The 22756-nt window shown below is 38.3% G+C and overlaps 1 protein-coding gene across 3 annotated transcripts in view; it reads left to right on the top strand.

Moving 5' to 3' along the window:
- Window positions 1-22756, top strand: part of BNC2 (basonuclin zinc finger protein 2) — a gene marked incomplete at its 3' end in the record, with an annotated part of 284054 nt that overhangs the window by 26145 nt on the left and 235153 nt on the right. Inside the window, exon 2 of one of the 3 annotated variants that reach the window (XM_084238934.1) lies at window positions 12138-12221. The exons of the other annotated variants lie outside the window; for them this stretch is intronic. Coding sequence (XP_084095060.1) covers window positions 12138-12221 — 84 coding nt within the window. The remainder of the gene's footprint in view (window positions 1-12137; window positions 12222-22756) is intronic. 3 annotated transcript variants of the gene reach the window in all.

Below are 22756 nucleotides of genomic sequence, written 5' to 3' on the forward strand. Positions count from 1 at the left end.
TCCTGCACGATTTTGTAAGGAACTTTTTGGATTCACTACTCAGGCAGCCACATGTAGTGGAGATGTCGGGTCATGGACATGCATGTTATTGATAAGCCTAGAAGGGCTTTTCTGTCTGCAAAACAAAGGAAAAGGAATAGTGAAACTAGAAACAAAAAACAAACACAAAAAAACCCCAAAATAATACAGTTATTTTCTGAAAAACCCAAATGCTTTATGAAATGCAGAATTTAAACTTTGCCCACTATCTAAAATCTTAATAGGTTCAGCCTTTTTTATAGCAATTGTAAAAAGCATATATATTCATTTTCAGGTCTGATTTTAAAAAAAAAAAACTAGAAAGAGAATAAAAACTGAAAGGCTGCCACCAGAGAACCATTTTATTAACATTTTTGGGTCATCTTTCTTCATTTACCTGTGCATACAAATGCATGGGTAGATTACATTACATAAAGGGATTATGGATATGTGACTTCCTTTTTTTCACTCAACCATGTCATAGATAACTTTCCATGTCTGTAAATATAGATATCCATCATAATTTTTTATGGATTCCTACTATTGGATATATCATTGTACTTAATATATCCTTGTACATAATTTACTTAATGAATTCTTGGTTTGTGGACCTCGAGGTTGTTGCTAGCACTTTTCTTTTATAAAGCATAGTGCTTCAATATGAACATTCTTGTTTGCACCTGTATTCTGATTGCCTAAAAGTGAATTCTTGAAACTGATGTTGTTGGGGAAAGAGGTATAATTTTGCAGTTTAAAATAGGGGTTGGAAAATCTTTTCTGTAAAAGGCCAAATGTAAATGTTTTGGGTAGTCATATGGTTTCTGTAGCAACTACTTAAGACTGCTTTTGTAATTGCAAATCGCCATAAACTAGGTATGGTAAAGGAATAGGCATGGGTATGTTTCAATAAAACTTTATTTACAAAATTAGGCAGGGGAATAGCATTTGACCTATAGGTTGTAGTTGCCTACCTCTGGCTTTAAGAAAGTAGAAACTTAGGGGGCCTCCCCGGTGGCGCAGCGGTTGAGCGCTGGGTTGCGAAGCTGCCCGAGGCCTCTGCGGCGCCGGTTCGATCCCCGGCTGCTCCCCGGCCACCAGAGGAGGGTCCCACATGGCGCGCAGACCTCTCCTGCCGCCCGCTGCTCCCCTCAGCAGTGTACTTCGGTCCTTCTGCCTGCTCTGCTCCCTGCCCTGGCTCTGGTGAATTCTCTCACCCTCCCGCGCTTCTGACTGTACCTAGTGCATGTATAAAAACAAAACAAACAAACAAACAAACAAATAAATAAAACATGCCTCTATTAAAAAAAAAAAAAAAGAAAGTAGAAACTTAGTAGTGTTGTAAATTTACCCCTAGGCGACTGTTAAGCTGCCTTCATGGTGTCTTAGAAATAAATGTGTACCGGCTTCAGGGCAATTAATAGAATTGTTACTTTCTTTCCAAAATACATGCTAATCTATTCCTATTTTTAAAAACTTAATAAAAGAGGTTTTCATACCTGCTTCTACTCTGAGGCCTAGTAATTTTAAAATAAGATATTTATGTGCCAGCATATATTTTATATTTCCAAAATTTATTTATGCTTAGAAGAACTGGGGTATAGTGCAGAGATGGGTGGGGGTCAGGGAGAGCATTCACCAGCGACCCTCTTTCCAAAATTTAGATTTCAGTATATGTTGACAATTTGGAGCGTAGAGAAAGTCCCCTTCAACTTATATCATAGGGGAGATGTTTTACATTTTCTCACCTTTGAAGATCACTTGATGGAATCAGATGGTAGCAGTATCCTGAAGTAAGCTGGAAGGAAAATCCAGTAAGATTTCAACAGAAATACACCACAGATCAACAGGGTGACATTGAATTAGTTACTGGACCTTAATAGGCTAAATTATACTCAGAAGAATGCTCTGTGCATAAATAGTGACTTCCTTGCATTTAGAATTTCTATAAAATAGGAATTATTGGCCCCTGACTGTCTTAAGGGTATTTGTTGAGGATCAGATGGAATAATGATTAAGTTAAAATCATTCTATTTGTAACGTTGGGTCACTGGTACCACTATGAATTTTAAGAGATTTATTTATTATTTATTTTGCATATATTTGTTTGCTCTCTGCTGTGTGTAGAATAGTGTGGTAGACTGTGGGAGAATTGGAAAACAAGTAAGTTACTTCTTGCTTGTAAGGAGAGAAAAACATATTTCAAGTCCATGATGGTACAAATCTGAGAGTCCTAAGAATGGTATAGTACTGAGGAGATCTTTTCCACCTGGGGGTTTCAGGGAACTATAGAAGAAGTTGCATCAGGAAATACAGTTTCAAATGTATAATGCAGAACAGGTATTCCAAACAGAGCAGCACAAGAACTGTGCCAATTAGGAATGCTAAAATCGATATGCAAGAGATACCAGATAGTCTAATTAAATTGTCTACTAAAGAGGAGGTGATGATAAATCTACAAAGTGTGTGTAGAACTAGATTGTGGAGGACATTGAAGCAACTTCCATTAGTAATTTCTGGGGAGCTCTAAACATCATCTAGGAAAGTATTTTCAGCAATTGGAGGTGTCGAATATGGCACTAGTTGGTGAGTGTGGACTGATAAAATTGGGATTATTAAAGGTTATGGCAAAGGTCTGGTAATGCACATGTTAGAACTGATCTGTAAGGAGAGAAATGATCTGGAAGGCTTATGGGAGACAGCTGAGTAGACTGAAAGGGAAGAATGGACAGGCTTTGGGAATTGAATCATGATCTGTGGTTCTGAGTCTTTGTTAATAACATTATGGTGATAACATTGCAAAATACTGCAGAGTTGGAGAGCTATAGTAAAGAAAGGATAACAACTTATTTGCTTTGCTTTAGCTTGAGATGTTAACTGGCAACTTGGAAATTTCTAGTGGGAACTTGAAGGTGTAAGACTGAAAGTTACATTAGAGACAAGAAATAGGGATTTAGGAGCACTATTCTCATAAAGGTGGTAGCTGAAACCTGGGAAATGTATTACATCACTAAAATGAAAACATGGGACAGATTGTTATTTTATAGCATTTCTTATCATTAGGTAAGTTATGATAGAAGTATGTGAAGCTTCTACCACCACCAAAAAAACAAACAAAAAAGAAAACCATATGTTTTATAATTTATAAAGCCTGATGTATTCTGAGCTGCTTCTTTTAGCTTCTAAAGTCACCAGACCTCAGGATTGAAATATTTCAAGTTTGGAGAAATACCTTATTTTGTAAGATCCCCAAGGAAATTTAAAAAAAAAAAAAGAAAGAAAAACTCCCCTTTACTTTCTTTTCCCACTACTTTCTGAACCTTCAGTAACAAAGCGATGCCATTGGTGGTAGAGATTTAAGTTCATTTTTACCTGTCTGATACAGAGCCCTGCAACTTTCATCTTCTCTAGAGACCAGTGCATGTGGGATGGGAGAGGTGGTGGTGGTAGGTGAGGTAGGTATTCCATATAAATCACTTTTGTACGATTTTTTTCATTTTCTCTTTTTTTTAGTCTAGTCTTCAGCAGGCTTGGTGGGAGAATTACACTGCATGACTTAGGTTTATTAAGTTGGGAACATTTTTAATGGATGGAAAGCAGATCCGAATCTGTCTCCCAATTTCCTTTCTTAACATTGCCCATTTTCAAATTTTGCATTCAAAGAAAACCACGTTGATTTGTTGATGGTCAGCCTGCTACCATATAAACTTCTGCAACATGTTAAACTTGAACCTCCTGTTTATAGCCATCAGTATACCTCTGATATTTTGGGACAATTTGTGGTCCCCCTTCAAGTTCACTCTTCATAGTGAGTCTAACTCATGTCGTGTGGGGTCAGGGGCCAGTTCAGAGGAGTCTGCATCTATATAGCCAGCCAGCCTCTGCATTAAATCTGGTGTTACGTTCTCACTGTATTTTACCTCCTAAAACATATATGACTAGTTAAACTTTTTTTTTTTAAAGAAAATAGGTTTAATGCAAGTGATTTAATAGGTAATTTGAAAGGTTGAGTTATTTTATTTTATTTTATTTATTTTAAAGATTTATTTATTTATTTATACAAGCACTAGGTACAGTCAGAAGCGTAGGAGGGTGAGAGAATTCAGCCAGAGCCAGAGCCAGAGCGGGGAGCAGAGCAGGCAGAAGGACCGAAGTACACTGATGAGGGGAGCAGCGGGCGGCAGGAGAGGTCTGCACACCATGTGGGACCCTCCTCCGGTGGTGGCCGGGGAGCAGTTGGGGATTGAACCTGCGCTGCAGAGGCTGCGGGCAGTTTCGCAACCCAGCGCTCAATCGCTGCGCCACTGGGGAGGCCCAGGTTGAGTTATTTTGGAGGGGACTTGTAATTCTTCTCGCACTGTTTGTCACATAACACATCTTCTCAACCCCCCTTTTCTGCTTACATACATTTTTAATCACCCTTTTCTGTTAAGTGTAGTTAAATTTAGGGAAGAGAAGTTTTTGATTTGTCGTATATCATGCCTTTAATGAACTAAGATCAAGTCAAATGCACCTACTTTGTTCCAAAGTGAGCTTCCTGAAAAACAAAAACAAAAAACCAAAAAAAAAAAAAAAAAAAGCCAACCCGTCGGGGGGTGGGGGAAGGGGGAGAAAAAAAATCAGTGCTTGGTGATCTATTACTTCAAAGTACCAAAAATAAATAAATAAATAATAAAGTACCACCTCATTCCTGTCACTAGTGATAGTTAAATTCATCCACATTCATGATTGCTGTAGAAAACTAGGGAGAAAAACTGAATAGAGCAAATGCAGTCGTAGAGTTCATGGTGACCCAGATCATTTTGAAATGCTTTTTTAAGTTTATTGTTACTATTTTTAAAAAGATTTAATTATGCATACAAGAGCTGGTGCAGGCCAGAGGTGTGGGGGGTGAAGAGGACTCACCAGAGACAGAGTGGGGAGCAGAACAGGCAGATTGACTAAAATACACTGCTGAGGAGAGCCACGGGCGAGACAGGAGAGGTCTGCTGTGCCATATGGGTAGCTCCCTGGCCAGGGATCGAACTCTTGCTGCAGTGGCTGCAGATAGCTTCATAGTGCTGCAACTAAACCCCTTGCACTGCCAGGGAGACCCTGCTGTCTGTCTATCTTTTTTTTTTTAGTTTAAATAAATGTTAAAGTCAGCTTCGGCCCCCAAATAATCTCCTTTTAATGTTTGTATCATATGTTCAAATGGTCATATCTCTGCTTCTTAATTAAGTTGCTTGCTCATTATGACTTCTCGCTTAAGAGTCTGCTCTCCTAACTTTCCATCTCTCCTCCAGACAGGGAAGGATTTTGGAAGATCCTTGATCTTATGCCTTGGCATATGCTCCTCTTTTCTTCTCTCATTTTTTTTTTTTTTGTTGTTGTTTGTTTGTTTTATTAAGGCATATCTCCTCTAAAACTTTATCATTTAGAGAGTTTTTGCCTTGCCAGTTCCTTTTTTTTTTTTTTTCATTTTTCTATGCTGTTTAAGTTAGCAGTTCTCAAACTTGAATGCTTATCAGGGTTGCCTTGGGGCCTTGTAAAAAAATGATTGGTTGGGTTTCATCACCAGAGTTTCTGTCCATCTGAGGTCTCAGGTGGGGCCTGCAAATGTATTTCGAATTTGCACCCAAGTGATTCTGACAATTTTGTCTATTGGCTGAGGAATATACCTGGAAACACCGAACTAGACTATTGGTTTTGTCTATCAGTTTGCTGTCCCTTGTCTCCCCAAAGAAGAAAGTTTCTTTTCAGGCATGTTTCCTGGAGCTCCTTATCTTTAATTTTACTAGCTTGAAAGAGAACTGAGATAATTGCCTGAAGTTTTAATTGTGAAGGTTTTGGTTGGGGCAGGAATAGGAGAGAGTGAAATGTGCCACTTGCTACAGCTTCTCCAGCAAAATCATTAATGGTCATTCTAGCAGAGCCTAGGTAGATCTTTATAGTCTTTCTCACCACAGCATCTAGGAAGCCTTCTAAAAGTTGATTGAGCTGGTCCTAATTTATATTGATGTATATTTTAATTTCCTTAGTTGCTTATATTAGTCCTTTAACATTTGCGGTTTGCTTTCATCTCCACCAAATTCCTTCTCCCATTTTCTCAAACTTGCCAACCTATAGAGGGCATATGGGGGGACCTAGCATATGGGGGGATATACTATGTATCAACCGCCTGCTTAATTAGGTGCTTGCCAGGTGTCTTCAATTTTGCTAACCCCACACAGTAAATATAATTATTATCATTTTATAGAAGGAGGAAACAGGACTCAGTTTTGACAGTTAGCTGACCAAATTCACTATGGATGGGATTTAAAGGGAGGCCTAACTCCAGAGTCAGTTCTCTTCTAATATTATGTGCTTTAGGGTAGTTGGAATTGAGCCTTAGAAGGCAGAAAGAAAGTTAACCTGGGCATATGTAAAAATTTTAAAACTTCATTCAATGTCCACTGTCAGCCTTGGCAACCTATCTGTCTGTAAAGCAAGGGGTCCTTCAATTTTCAACAATGATTGCAAACCAATTAAAAATTAAATTTCGTAGTTTTCTTTCATAAGTCCCACCCATGGCATAGGTATACAAATGACCTCGTTCTCATTTTCTTCAATGCTAAAACAAGAATTGGAGAAGTAAGCAAACTGTCAAATGGCAGAAAGCTTTTCTTGCTAAAACTAGCATGATAACTGAGAACTTTGCCTTAATTTCAGTTCTATGCATGTTATCTAATGTGGAGGAAGATTGTACTGATGTCTCAGTTTTTTTTTTCTTCTATTTAAAAATAAAAAGAATGCAATGGAAATTTCATAACCCCTTACTTGTCTGATGTGGGAATTACTAAATATTATGTGTAAAGTGTTCTGGAAGAAAGATTTTGTGTAATTTTAGCATTATTCATGGTCCATTAGGCTCCTCAGGGTGTCAAAAGGGAAGAGAGATTTTTACTTTATATCCCATATTTCACAGTATAAAAACAAGGTATTTTTGTTGTTGTTTGTGGCTCTGAAAATCTGTAATTGTACCTGCAGAGGTTGTTCCTATCACAGAGCCGGGAGCCCTGTTCTCTGGCAGCTCACCTTGGAGGACCAGCTCCCCAGACAGAGAAAAAATGAACCTCAATTAAATAGTTCCAGGTTGCTATGAGGACATTATGTCCTCCTACCAATCATCATCAGTGTCTGTCAAGCTGTTGAGTAACAGAATCACAAACTTGATCCTTTTCCATTCTTTCTTCTCCTACCCCGACCCTGTATTCTTTGTTCCGGGATAACTCCAGAGGGGGCGCTGCTCCCTGGCCTGCTCAGTTCTGTAATCTCTCTCGTTTACCCCTATCATTTTCCTGTTGATAAAATCCTACCTAATCTAAGGCCTCTAAAAGAACACACACATTTCTGTCCATTCCTTATTGGAAAATGGATAAATATGGTTTGACTCACCAGCACTTTTGTGAGCAGCATTTTCATTCTGGAGCTTTAGGTTCTATATCCCTGGCCCTTAAATCTTAACTAGGGATTCCATGGTTGAGAAAGTTGAGGCCTGGACCACCATCTTCTAATTAAATCATAGCCTGTAAAATTGATGGCATATCTACTATCGTCGTTCTTCTTTCTATTTTCTATTTGTGTATTTATTTATTTTGCAGCAGTATGTTTAGCACACATCTCTATCTTTACAGTGTTGGGTAATTAACTTACTTCTTTATCTGTTCTTTTTCGCAAGGGCTCCTGGCTGACATCGTCAAATCCGTTTCACTTAATGGTCTTCCTGAATTCTTTGTGTTACTCTGAGTAATTTTTCCTCTTGCTGCTTGGCATCGGCTCACCACTGAGATTGGACTGAAGTTCTATCTGCTTTTTTTTCTGATTTGTCTCTGGGTCCTCTGGTGGGACTTACTTTTAGGTTATGTTGTTTTTTCTCTTTCTCTGGTTTGAAAACCAGTTTTGTCTATCCATTCGTTTCCAAGTTCTTCTGGGTTCGCAGAAAGTTTCCACCATCTCTTCACCTCTAGACTGAAGCCACCAAAACATATACTTAAGTACTGATCTGGGCTTGTGGCCAGCCTAACTGAAGAGACTTAGGCTGATATGGAAGTTAGTTTGTTTATTTAGGCTGTGATTTTTATAGTGCCTATCAGGCAAATGCCTACCTGAATGTTGAATGTTTAAAAATTAAATTTCAGATGGGCCCTGGTTCTGTAAGGAGCACCCCAGACTTTCTAAACCCTTTTCTTGGCCACTCATTTCTTTTCCTAAATTGTCATTTCTGTGCTTTTCTTCCTTCGTCCCTTTCACAGCACCTACCTTCTGTACCTATTCAGCTTCAAATATTTTGACTAGTACTTCTGTTTACAATGTGGGATTTTTTTCTGTATTCTTTTCAGAAGTCTGGTCTCTAGCAGTCTTTATGTGTGATTTTAGTAAAAAAAAGAATGTATGTACATACTCATGTGCACACTTGTGTGTGTGTGTGTGTTCGTGTGTGTTCGTGTGCGTGAGCCTGCCATATTTCTTCCCTGCCCCACAGAAAATGTGTTTTTTTGGAAGCCCTTCTGACACTGAAGTGAATGCCCACTGGCCCTCCCTTGCTGAATTCTCCTGAGAGAGGTGAGGGAGAGAGAGGTCTTTATGCTTGTTGTCATATCTTTTGTTTCTGCTGATTATACACAAAGTAAGTTGTAAATAGCTTTCTCACACACCATGATTCCTTTGAGGTATGTGCAGGAGAGTCGATGTGCACTCAGCTTCAGCTTACCCTGGGGATTCTAGAGGGTCCTTTTCAAAAGCCGCTTACTTCCTGTTATAACACCAGCAGAAGGAAATTTAGATGAGTACTAGGCTATTAACATCCCATAATTAAACCTGTGGCATAATGTTTAGAAATATCAACTGATCAGTTTAGTATTTTTCTTTGATTTTTTTCACGGAAATGATTTTATTATTTTAAAACAAAAGATACAAAGAGGAAAAAATTATAAAAATGAAAAGTTTTCAGAGAAAAAAAATCACTGAACATTTTATAAAAATCATTGCAGAACTTTGTTTTAAACTATGGCATTGAAACAACACTAGAATGCAGGAGAGTGGATAAAACCCCCATATCAATTTAAGCTTTATATAGCAATGAAAACAGTGGTTACATACCATATTTTATTATCTTAATGTAAAATTAACTGATAATACGGAGTTAGACAATTTATGCCTGCTCTTTCTGTCAGTCATTTTTTTTTTTTGATCACTTATAGCAAGTGTAGCAACTACTGAGGCTTCTAAATCAAAAAGCCTAAATGCCTAGGTGTGCAGTTATAACTAGGTTTTATCAACTTTCATATTCTCTGTATTTTTCTTGATACATTTTGGTGAATTAGGAAACAGTTTGCCTTCTGCTGAAATTTTTTTCTCTCTCTGATAATGACAGTATTTATAGTGGATGAAGGGGGAAGTATTGTTAGACTATGAAACTGCAGTTTTTGGTTTGAATCACAATATTTTCATTTTTAAAATATGGGAGTCCAATTCCATAGATTTTTAAGGGATTTTTGTGTGTGTGTGCTCAGAAATTCAAGGATTCTAAACTTAAAGAGTGCCACCCACTTCCCTAGTAGTTCCTTCTTGTGATTTGAATTGTTGAACCATTCTAGTAGTTTCCTTCCAGCTTATTCACAGATTTTTTGTTTTCTCAGAAACTGTGTATCTAAGTGTCTGAGGTTGTGAATATAATTGTAGTTGTTTAACTTTCTCCTTTCCTCTGGAGAGTGTTTATAAAAAACATTCTGTGAGGATAAAACAGAACTAGAAATTTAGTATTCTTGACATGGTTAAATAATATTAAGATAAGAGGGAATTTGTTTTATGTACATGAAATAAAGTATTAACACTTAATTTGCAATATATACATTTCGGCTTTCAGATTCTGCTTTAATCAGTTAAGTAGTCACATTTATTGAGATTTTTATAGGAAGCATTTTGAGGGGGGCTTATTCTGATATGGGATAGTCTAACATTTTTTTCTCCCAATCCTTCTATTGCACCATAGGGAGAATTACTGATGCAGAACTCATTAGTGCCCCTCCATATGTCAGCTGAGGGTGGGATCAGCATCATCTTGTATGTGACAGGACACAAATGTACAGTGTCTTTATTCTTCTCCATGCCCCATTTCTTTCTCATTCCTCAAGTGAGAGGATACATTCCCTTATGTTGCTCTAGACCAAAGAGCAAGTAGTAGGCTTTGATTTCTGACACCTTCTCCATTTCCTTCAATTGTCTTCCTTGTAATTTCTTTCATATGAAACATCAGCAAATGCCTGTGGGATGGATGCCACTAAATGCAACTGTTATATGTTTTTCATTAATTTCTTTGCAATATGTCCTCCACCTTATTTCTTAAGTTAGAGTTTTGTAACTTTCTAGCAAGTTACTCTGAGCTAGTTATTTACCTTAAGCCTTCTTTTTCTTTTTTTCAATTTGCAAAATGGAGGTGCTCATATACCATAAGATTGCTGAGAAAAGTGAGTTAATAATTTGTATGTAAGGTGCCCACAGTGTGTCAGTGGCATATTGCAAGTGCTCAGTAAATGTGACCTCCCTTTCCTACCCCTCTTAGTTTCTACTGATGGAATTCGTGGGTAAAGAATAATTTTAAAGACAGATGGACATAGGAAGAGAGTATGAGAGACTTGCAAAGATAGAAGAGTTGTATCTAAAAACATTTGAAGAGTTGACTGAAAGTTTTAATTATGTTTACTAGTGAATTTGTGTAGTTTATTGAAACTTGTTTAAATTTGGAGAAGTGAACTGATCTGTAGTTCCAGAGGAAGAGAGAAATACCTTCTGAGGCAGTATACCTGGCAGAAAACTGATCTCTGAACAAAGAAAAATCCATTGACATAAATGATCTTACTTGGAGTAAAAAATTATAAGCAAAGCAAAACGCTAAAGGAGGGATTCGATAGGGAAAGAAGGCACAGGTGAGATAAAGCTGATTGATGGTTTGGGCAACTGATGTATGCAGGTTGATGTATGATTAGTGACGTTAGTACCTGTTTTGAAGTACCTGTTAGTGATTTCCAGTTTTTTAAAACAAAATGCATAGAAAAGATTTTATTTATTATTTTTTAAAGATTTATTTATGCACAAAAGAGCTGGGGCACAGGCCAGAGGCATGGGGTGGGGGGCGGGGGGGTAAGAGGACCCACCAGAGACAGAGCAGGGAACAGAACAGGCAGACTGACTGAAATACACTGCTGAGGGGAGCAGCGGGCGAGACAGGAAAGGTCTGCCTCACCATGTGGGTTGCTCCCTTGCCGGCCGGGATCGAATTCGTGCTGCAGAGGCTGCAGACCGCTTCACAGTGCAGTGCTCAACCCCCTACGCCACCAGGGAGACCCATAGAAAAGATTTTAGATGAAATCTACTTCTTCTTTTTTTGTTTCAAATATCTAAAATGCAGGATGAAAGTGATAGAGTGTATATTTCAGGATGAGATTGACTAATTATAATAGATAACTTAGTTTTCAAAGTGAACCTGGTAGCATTCAATATTAGAATTGAAGGTACAGAGACACATTCATTAAGTTATAGCTCTTACATCAGGTAACCCTCTTATATGTAATTTTAAGACAGAAAATAAATAAATAATGATAATGTCTGCATGTGCTAGACTTTACCAGAAAAGGAAGGAGAAATTTGAACAGGTAAAGAGTTAAAAAGAATTTATGCATTATAGAATGAAATTTTTTTAGATTTTCATATGAGAAAATTAAAAGATGGGGGGGAAAGCCCCTACAATGTGCATCAGGTATTCTGTTTCTGTCCCCCGTCAACCCCCATCCTTTTTTCATTTCCTTCCTTTTTACTTACATATTTATTAAATGCCTACTTTGTACAACATAATGTCTGTATAAAGGGAAATAAAATGTATGGGGAATTTTCTTATTGAAATTTACCTTTTGGTAGTTAATAAACTTCATTGTGTGATATTTACAATCTGTTTGACTTACTAATTATCAAAAACCCGTGAAGCTATAATGGCCTGTTTCAGGACTGTATTTGGCATGTCCCTGCTTCTGTCTGGGTCAAGTGTGTTTGTGTGCAGTTCTCAGCAGCCTCCACACCCAGCATCTAACTCAGCCGTATTCCCCCAGGTTCCAGTGGCATGTGCTGGCAGAGTGCTGGGTGCAGACTTTTGCCCAAACCTGGAGGAGCCAGACCAGAGGCTGGAAGTCCAGGTTGGAGTCTTATTGTTTTATCAGTTGGGGGTGGTGGTACAGAACCAGAGGTCCCTGAAAGCCATACAGATATGTCAGTGCCACCAGGAGATCAATAGCTATTGTCACAGGCATCAAGGAGGGACCAGAGTAGTATACATGCAGCGAGAAGTCCTCTTTGAATAAGTTGTTTATACTCGACATCATTCGTTTATTCACTAAAGAAATAGTATATGATGTAGTGGTTAAGAACAGAGTTTCTCAAGGCTGACTGCTTAGGTTGATACAAGTTGCTGTGGTACCTTTGGCAAGTCACTCAACCTAACTGAGCTTTAACTACCTCATCTAAGAAATATTTACAGTACAAGCTAGTTATGAGGATTTGATGTTCCAGTGTATACCTAGCAGTTAGAGTTTGACACTTAACAGGTACTCAGTAAATATTAACTCTCATCTTTTAAAAACATCATTATCTTTGCTAAGCACTATGTTAGGCACTGGGGATACTTGGTAAGCCAGTCACACTTCCTTAACTGTGGTTTTCTAGAGAATACAAGTCATTTAATTGGGCACTCTAGTACAAAAATAGGACTTAACGGTAAGTATTCCCTCCTCACAGATTGGGAGATATGTTCTGTGGCATAATATTAAGTTCATTAGCGAAAAGTACATTTTATGCAAAAATTACTTAGAATTCACTTCATTTTGTGTGGTCCTCAGTCATTATGTAGTTTGTTATATTGCAAGTTAAAATAGAGCACATTAGCTAAAGGTATGTCTCCAATTCCATGTACCTTTTAGTTTTTACAGAACTTGTGTGCCAATGACGTTTCAACATGGATGGCATCCCTAGCTTGAGCAAGCTCGTATTATTTTTTCAGGACCTCCATTTAGCATTGCTTTCTAAATTTTTAGACTTTGGGGGATGAGCTTAGTGAGCTTGGTTTTTAAAACATTTTTACTGATTTAGACGCCTCACAGGAGAAAAGTGAATAGTTTTAAAAATTGACTTCTTCACAGTGGGAATAAAGGTGGAAGTGATGGTAGGAGGAGGTTTCAGTTTTTATGGCACAGAAGAGTACACCATCTCTTGCACACCTGCTCTTGGCCTGGGGAAGACCACCTGAGCTCTGCTGTGCCACAAGCTGGTACTGTCTGGGTGGTGCATGGCTCTGCTACATCAGAAAGCAGGTGTGACACATATGAGACATGATCGTGCACTTCCCAGTTTTAGAAAGCTAACAGCTTGTGTGTGACACATAAGTGCAGTGTGATGGAAGACTTTTTGTGGAGAGCTGTCTGATCCTTGACCTCGTTGGGTAGGACGAGTGATGTTCTTCAAACATATCACCTGGAATGGTCTGTCATGGTGGTTGTTGAATAATCTGTTTTTGAACCTTGAGTTATGGTGCAAAGAGCAATGGGTTTTGCAGATGTGAGTAAGTGAAATAAAACTGAGAGACCAGTGGAGCATATTATTTTGACATACCAAGGGAGACAATATATATTTACAAGTTTAAATGAAATCCTGGTTGTAGGTGAACAGATGTGGAGTTGACAGTTCAGCTTGGGTCTTACAAAAAAGACCGAGTTCTGGGAAAAGAAGGGAAAGCGCTCATTTTGTTGGTTTCCTCATTTGCAATACCATCTTGGTGGACAGCTTAGAAAGGATGAATCTATTGAAAGATAGTTAATGGTGAATCGATGAATTGACTAGAGCCCACTTGAACCATTTTCTTCTCTTTTTCCTCTTTTATGGTTTCCTTACATTTTAATAATATGTGGTGCTTAAGCCTATTATGTTAGTCATTAAAAACTGGACATTTAATATATTCTTTCCCAACTAACAGTTCCAGGAGTTGATTTTAACTTGGAATCTTTTCATTCTTGCCATACTTGTATTCTGATCTTTTTGTTCCCTTAGGAGGTGAACCACTGCTTATTTTTTAGTCCAGCTCTACGCTCCAGGGACCTTACATAGGACTTGCCAGGGTCTATCAACTCTTACTGCTTGGACCTCAAGATTTCCCCTGGGACCAGGCATTATAACCTCTAGAAGATTTGCTGTATGGCCTCTTGACTCTGAGAGTAACCTCTTGTATACCTTGATTTAGGTGCAATGATGTGTTTATATCCTTTCCTAAGAAGGATTTTCATTTAGATACATAGCCCCGTGTCTGGTTTACTTTTTATATTTCAGCTGATGTGTGTTCTCACTACTGCTGGAGCTCCTTGTTGTTCTTACCTGCTTCCTTGGGCCCTAAAATTTCAGATGGCTTAGCAACTTTATTATTTAGTAATCCAAAAATCCATGATACTCTTTTATGAATACTCTTTTTTGAATGACTGTCATCCTTGAAGTCTGTGCCCTACTTGACTTTTGCAAGGGCATCTGTTGATTTTTTGCATTACTATGCTTGATGTAGAAAAGTAGTGGGAAATCAAGACTTTGATTCACGGTCTAACTTTGTTGATTTTTCTTGGTGACTGTTGAGGTATGTATGAAACTATTTTCTTTAAACTGCGAGGTTAATTGATGTATCCTAGCAAAAAATTGGGCTCTTTTATGATTATTTTAATGGAAATGGTTATTCTGGTTTAGCACTCTCTTAAAGGCTGTTAAATATTTTATTTTTAATCAGAAAAAGTTACTTTATTACTCAAACTGTGCCTTTGTTACAGTTAGCCCAGCACCGTTCCATTCTTGTTTGGAAATTCAAGATGTGGGGTTTGACTTGATATTTTTCACCAGTAAAGTGCTTAGAAAATTAGAGTAAATAATGAACCAATATTTCAGTACCAGATTAGACACAATTTACTGTGATGTTTCATAAACCACAGACTCCTTTCTTCTGTGAATGCGTGAATGATCACTTTTTTTTCCAGACATACCGGGGTGCAAGTGTAAATTTCCATAAAATTTAAATGAGGTGCTTCCTGTAATTAATGAACAATTGTGGCTGCTCTCTAGTCTGCATTGTAATTAACCGTGATCAGGCTTGTTTAGTGATGACACTGTTCCTGTAATAATTTGACAAGCTACTGTGAATTTGCCAGGTTATTAAACAACCTGCAGCACTTATGGAATCACAGGGACGAGCTCAGTGGCTGCTGCTGGTTAAATACAGTATAAGGGTGAACCAAAAGCTGCCCATTGAAATCTATGGATCACCCTGAATAGAGTCAAATTCCTATAATTTTGAAGAAGTTAATTTTGTGTGGGTTGTCTTAAAAGCTTTTTATTTCATGTTAAACCTACCAAGGCAAAATTGGTCATTTTTATGAACTGATAATGAAACCAGCTATTTTTTATTGTTACCAGGATGGATGAAACAGAATCTAAGGTTTCCCCTACCTACCCTGTTAAAAATTGGTGTAAATATTAAAAAAAAAAATCCTCTTCAAATTCATTCACAACATCTCTTAAATATAAACTCACTCGTGCGTGCGTGTGTGTGTGTGTGTGTGTGCATGTGTTGGAAATAGCAGATGACCTTGTTCTAAACATAGTCATGTTGCAGCTAGAGAGCTCTAAGTGGACTGGTAGCCTCACATCCATGGTCACTAGTGCACCCGCCTTCCCCAGCCCCCACTTCAGCTTAAGGACTGTTCAAAACGTTACTGTCTAGTTACTGTGGTGTCTTTCATTCAGATTCTGTTTATTGACTAAACCACAAGGATTCCTGCCCAAAGTACCAGGCGGTCTATGCTTGACTGATTTTGATTTTCTAACATCAGCCCTGGGGTTTATTTGAAAAATGTACATACACTGCAGCTTTAACAAGTCAAGTGACTGCATGTTTTTGACCATGGAGTAGAGTATATCTGAAGATCATTAAATTTGGGGGGGGGGGGTGGCTGGAGAATAAGTGTAGTAGTCATTGTACCATTGCAGTGTGTGTGTGTGTGTGTGTGTGTGAGAGAGAGAGAGAGAGAGAGAAAGAGAGACACATGGTTTTTGTCTTTTCATCTTCTCCAAGAGCCAGAAAGTTTCCTGCCGTTCTCTTTCCAGCTATTGACAAATGATTGCCAGATGTGAGATCTTTGCCGTGCTCTTTCCCTCAGCAAACCTGCAGGGATGGGATATTTGATTCTCCCTTGCCCATTTCATCTCCTTTCCACATCTGCCAGGGACACACAAGCAATACATCCCTACATGAGAGTTTAAAGTTTATTCAGCTCCTTTTTCCCCTCCGATAAAGTGTTTGGAGACAACAGAATGAGGTCCATATGACTGTCTCCCAACTTCCCTGTATGAAATTAGTTGTTTATTTTACTTATCTACCTCTCTGTAATTGAACTATTTCATTTTAGTTTCGGTCCATGGAAAATTTGATGCTACTCTGGGAGTGCTAAGAGTTTCCTATTGTCTGCTTGCTGCGTGTGTGCCATCATCACAACTCTCTGATCGCTTCAGTTCTGATAAAAACTAGACTTGGTTTCCACGGGAGTTCCTCAGAAAGTAATTTTAATAAACAACTGTCAAAATATTAAGTGTAGTATATCTGGTGAAATCCAGGAGTCATCTCTGAGGGGACAAAATTCGTCTTGTTTGCTGTGATTAGCTTAACCTGTAATTTGTGGCCATTGTCAAAGTTGATATGGATGAGGGCCTAGTTTTAATCCCAAATAACCTGTAAAAGAAAGTATACTTTTTAGAGGCTTCTGAAATTAGCCTGGGTAGGCTGCCCACTTAATCACTAACATGCACAGAAGCCATTTGCGTCTGCCTGGAATCTATATTGATAGTGATTTTTTTCTCATCTCAGTTTAAAAATATTTTCCAAAATGTTCTTATAACTTATGTTCATTCTATAGGGTGGGCTGACACAGGTGGCCTTTCAGTTTTCCTATTACACTTTTTGGCAAACGAAAAGGCCCCTATTCCCTGAATAAGATCAGCGTTTTTTTTTTTTTTTTAACATTTAAAAAATAATCCATAAAATGTCTGCCACATGTTCTCTAGTGGATGGAAATGTTTTCCAAATTAGAGCTGTAGTATTGGATTCTTATTGTAAAAGTGCTAGTGTGTTTACTATTTCTGCTACCCTCTTAGCTACCTGTGATTATGTGATTTTCTATTTTTTGTGTGGAATTCAAATATAAGGTAATTACTATTTCTGAATTCCTGTACTGAGGAAAAATTTTGAGTTTTGCTGTTATGGGCAAATAGACTCAAGATACAAAAAGTGTGAAGTCTGTTTTTCAACATGTTCTGTAACTCCAATTAACAGATAACAAACCTAGCAAGAACAAAAACCAAAATCCAGCAGTCCTCCAAAAGAGGAAATGCTACTAAGCCTAAGAAAAGGGGAGAGACTACCCTCTTTAACAGATATACCTGTTAAATGTGTACAGATTTTTATATATTGATTATATGTCAGTAAAGCTTAAAAAGAAAAAGGGGTAAGACTTTCTACCACAGGTTGCCACATGTTATATTTTTCTTTTGGAATTGTCTATTGACTAGCATAGAAGAAAATCACAGTTGAAGATATAGACAATGATAAACTGTTCAGACTGTTCATTCTCAAACACAAGATGATGATCATAATGAAAGTGGTGAGTTGAAATAACACCCTCCCCCCACCACACACATGCACACAAAATTACCCAAACCAAAAGGGATCCCTGTGGAAAAGTTTATATTTTTATTGTTCTTTACCATTCCCTGAGGACTGATGCCATGCTAGCTACTCAGTGGCTGCCAATGACTGGGAAGGTGGAGGCGAAGAGCTCTTTCATAAAACAACAAGGTTAGGAACTCCTGTGTCAGGAGCCAAGTTCCTCTGAGTTTAGATCACTTCACGTAATTTGCCCTTGCTAATGCATTTGCTGGTTTCTCATGCCTTCCTGCTTTTTCCTCAACATGGTTACTCTGGGAGGCAGAGAGGTGCTAAGCAGTGGAGGTGTCATCCGGCCTGCGTACCTAGGGAATGTCCTTCAGAGGACGACTTGTCACCAGCCGTCAAAGAAGAGAGTGGCTTTGTGGTCTCTGAACATCTGGCAGCGCTGCACAGGAAGCTGAGGGGGTGTCATTAATTGTGATGAAATAATTTAAACCATCAGGAATAAATGAGGCTGTTAAGCTAAGTTCAGATTCCATTTGCCATGCACATGTGTCTAGCAGCCTGTGTGCAGTTTTAAAAAAATTGAATTATATTAGCTCATGAGTAGAAGTGAAACAGATACTGTAAATGAAACAAGTTGCTGTGTAGTGATGACATCGTGTTGTACCACTTCACAGAGTTACAGTTTGTAGTATCAGGATATTGAAAGTGGTACATTATTTAATGAATTTTTATATAAAAACATTCTTATAGTGTTGAGGGAATAGTATAGAAGAAAATGGTAGTTGAAGATACAGTATTTTATTGGTACAGGAGAGGATGGTTAGGTGGATGGGTAGAAAGAAGCAGTCCATCTGGTCAAGCTGGGGAGGGTGGGTGGAGCTCTTACCCTGCTAAGCCATGCTAAATCAACTCGCAGCTTACTTTTTATAGAATGTGGCTCTGAGTGCAACATTTGGTGCCATTGCTCTGCACACACACTCCAGGCTGGAGGAAAATTTCTCATTCAACATTGGATGTCCTGTTTGAGAGCTGCTGACACTTGTGTGCACATCCACATTGTTTCCTTGAGAATAAGTATAGCTGTTTTTGGTGATAGATCGCTCCTCAAGCAAATGGACCTAGTGTCTGGGCTTGACACAATCAGTGAAGACTGATTTCAGGGCCTCCCAGGTGGTGCAGCAGTTGAGCGCCGGGTTGTGAGGCTGCCCGCAGCCTCTGCAGTGCCGGTCAATCCCCGGCCACTGGGTGAGGGTCCCACATGGCGTGCAGACCTCTCCTGCTGTGCCCGCTGCTCCCCTCAGCAGTATACTTCGTCAGTCTGCCTGCTCTGCTCTCCCCTCTGGCTCTGGTGAATTCTCTCACCCTCTGACTGTACCCAGTGCTTGTATAAATAAATAAATAAATCTTTAAAAAAAAAGTGATTTCAAATGTAACTTTCAGGCACTGTGGCAAGAGGTAGCCCTCCTTTCTTTTCAAAGGAAAGCTATCAGGTTTGGAATGTCTAAGCGATGGTATGGAGGCCCCAAAGCCAATTTCTAAAGTGAAAGTCGTTCCTTTACACATGAGCAGAGTTTTCAGACTTGAACTTTTATTTAAAAATAAACATGGGCATTTAATAAAACCAGAATGTTTACATACAGAAAGCATTTTTAAAAGCCCTTAGCAAGGCAATCCCCTGTCAGATAGAGGCAGTGTTAGAGCTCTGCAAACCTGGACTGGAACCACTTGACCACTAACATCTATTTTTTGTTTGTTTTCTCTCTTTGTACTAGTCTTTTAAAAAATATATATTATTCTTTATTATTTTTACATCATTGTTCATTTTTAAACAGTATTTGCTCCCCTCCTACCCCCTCAGGTGTAGTCCCCAGAAAGTTTCCTTCCCCAAGGCACCCGTGCACCATCACCTCAGTCCCCTGTGCTCCTCCCTCCCTCCCTCTGATCCCTCTCCCTCCTCCTCCCCTGCAGGATATCTCTGGTTTATAATTGTCTGTTTTTGCTTTGTTGTGTTTTGTACTGTTACTATTTTTTTACATTGATGTCTTATTTGGTTCCCCTATATTCCTGCTATAAGTGAAACCATCCGATATTTTTCTTTTTCCTTCTGGCTTATTTCACTGAGCATGATTCCTTCTAGTTCCATCCACATTGCTGCGAATGGCATGAGCTTATCTCTTTTGATTGCTGAGTAATATTCCATTGTGTACATGTACCACATCTTCTTGATCCAGTCATCTGTTTTTGGGCATTTGGGTTGTTTCCAGGTTTTACCTATTGTAAATAGTGCTGCAATAAGCATAGGGGTACAGGTGTTCTTTTGAATCAGTGCTTTAACTAGCTCTGCCCCTACAGTCCTTCTCTTCCTCACTACCTTTTCTCTTTTCCCTGTTGCATATCTCCTTTTTTCCTCTTCTTGCTTCATTCTGCATATTTTCTTTTTCTTTCCTTTACTCTCACTTGTTATTTTTATCCATTTGTGTTCGGTTCTTTTTTTTTTTTTTTTTTTTTAATAGAGGCATGCTTTATTTATTTGTTTTGCTGGTTTGTTTGTTTGGTTTATACATGCACTGGGTACAGTCAGAAGCGCGGGAGGGTGAGAGAATTCACCAGAGCCAGAGCAGGGAGCAGAGCAGGCAGAAGGACCGAAGTACACTGCTGAGGGGAGCAGCGGGCGGCAGGAGAGGTCTGCGCGCCATGTGGGACCCTCCTCCGGTGGCCGGGGAGCAGCCGGGGATCGAACCGGCGCCGCAGAGGCCGCACGCAGTTTCGCAACCCAGCGCTCAACCGCTGTGCCACCGGGGAGGCCCTGTGTTAGGTTCTTTTTACAACCTGCTCTTATTCTCTGTCTTCCACAGATGTGATCTGCAATTGTTTTTATTTATTGTCTTAGTTTACCTGCTACTCATTGAAATAATATTGTAATCTTTTAAAATTTAGGTTGCATTTGTACATAAAGTTGTGTGGTAACTGGTGGATTTCTAAAAGGAATCTCAGTGAACCTTGATTTTTTTTTTTTAAAGGAATGCAGAATGCTCACTAGCCATTTCCCAGGGCTCTTGAATGGAATTGCTGTGGATAAAAGCCAGAAATTTGTAGTTCCAAATTACTATCTTCCTTCTTACCCCAACATAAAATGAAGATATTAAAATTGAAGCGCTGAAGTTTCATGACTTCAGACTTCAAGCACTTGAAGTCTTATAGACTAGTCGATAGTACATTGCTTTTGTGTGTTTTGATCTTCAGATTTTATTTTAATTGATGAAATAGAATAGGAAGACTTGTGTTCCTCAGCTCTGTCTTCTTGGTATTGTTGGAAGGATTGTACTATATAAGACAGTACCCAGCATATAGCTAACTGTGAATGCATTAGTGTTATATAAAAATGTATTTTATTAGTATCTGTTGGCTAAGCAAATAAAAAACAGAACAAATTTTTCCTGAAGATTTCACTGATCTTCATTATTTAAATATATTCCCCTTAAAACAAATTTTCCCTGTAGAATAATAAATCCAAGTGAACATGGACAAATTTAAGCAAGATATCTGTGGTTTTATTTCTTGTCTTGGAAGAAATCACTGTGTACTGTACAGTGTACATTGTATACTGTGGCACATTTATTTCTTTAAACAAAATAGTATACTCTAGTTTCTTGAAGTTTTCTTTGGAAAGTATCTTAGTAAATACTTACATATAAAATGCAGTTTCATGAACTCTTTATTTTAGTGGAGTGTGAACTGGATTCCCCTACATATTTTTAAAAACTTTTTTTATTTTCCTGTTTTTGTTACTGTTAACTCTACCTAAGCAGCTTAAAATTTGTTAATTTTGTAAATCTTGAGTTCTATATTTTAGGTATATTATATATTAAATAAACCTTGCTTCAATAATGGGAGAACTTAACTATATTGTACATTCTCTCTCAGTACCACTGTTTCTATGAGTGTTTAGATTCTGGACAACCAGCCTCACAGAAACTATTCATGATGGGAACTGTCAGTATTGAATATAAAAACATTGAGAATGATGCCTTTTTTTTAAAAAAAACTATACATAAGTCCCTAAGTCATAGCAGCTCTGTAGGAGGAAAAAAAGGTAGGAAAGCAAGAAATATTTTAGTTCTTGACTTGAATAGAGAGAAAACTCTGTTGGGAGTGTGTACGTGTATTTAGGTTTTTTATATATATATACACACATGTTACATCTATTATTACATATAAATCCATATTTTATATGTTTACAGGAGTATCTAGTGTTACTCTGAATATCTTGTTGGAATTAGTCATTAATGAATAATCAGCATTGAGAAAACATAGCACCATACCTTCATCTGCAAAAAATAGGAAAGAAAGGTTTAGTGTATAAATAATGGACTTTCAATTTGTGTGTGTAATTCTTTAGGACATAGTATTTTTATATGATTTTTAACACTTAAACCTTGAAATTACCTGAATTATATAATCTATGTCTTTATTTAACAGATTTGGAAACCAAGGCACAGTTATTTTTAAGACTTATCCAAAATTACATAGTAAAACATTCTCCATTTTCTGATGTGTCAGAACCTTATTGTTTATTGGTTTTCATTCCCTCTGAATATAGGTGTTATATGGCAGCACTCTGATTTTTTTTTTCTTGTGACAAAATATTTAACTTAGTGTTTACCTTGTTCTCTGTGATCTAAGTGAAATAAAGAAAGAATACAAGGCCACTGTACTCTCAGTACCATAGTAGTGGTCTTAGTAGATTCTCTCATGAAAAGAGCAGACCCTTCTCTTCTGTCTGATGCTGGGAATGTGCTAACTTGCTGTTAAGAAATGGGATGTTGGGGCCTCCCCTGTGGTGCAGCGGTTGAGCGCTGGGTTGCGAAGCTGCCTGCAGCCTCTGCAGCGCCGGTTTTGCAGCGCCCTTTCTGCAGCACTGGTTCGATCCCGCTGGTTTGATCCCCAGCTGCTCCCTGGCCACTGGAGGAGGGTCCCACATGG

The sequence above is a fragment of the Talpa europaea genome (assembly GCF_964194135.1).
Source record: "Talpa europaea genome assembly, chromosome: 7".
Taxonomy (NCBI): domain Eukaryota; kingdom Metazoa; phylum Chordata; class Mammalia; order Eulipotyphla; family Talpidae; genus Talpa; species Talpa europaea.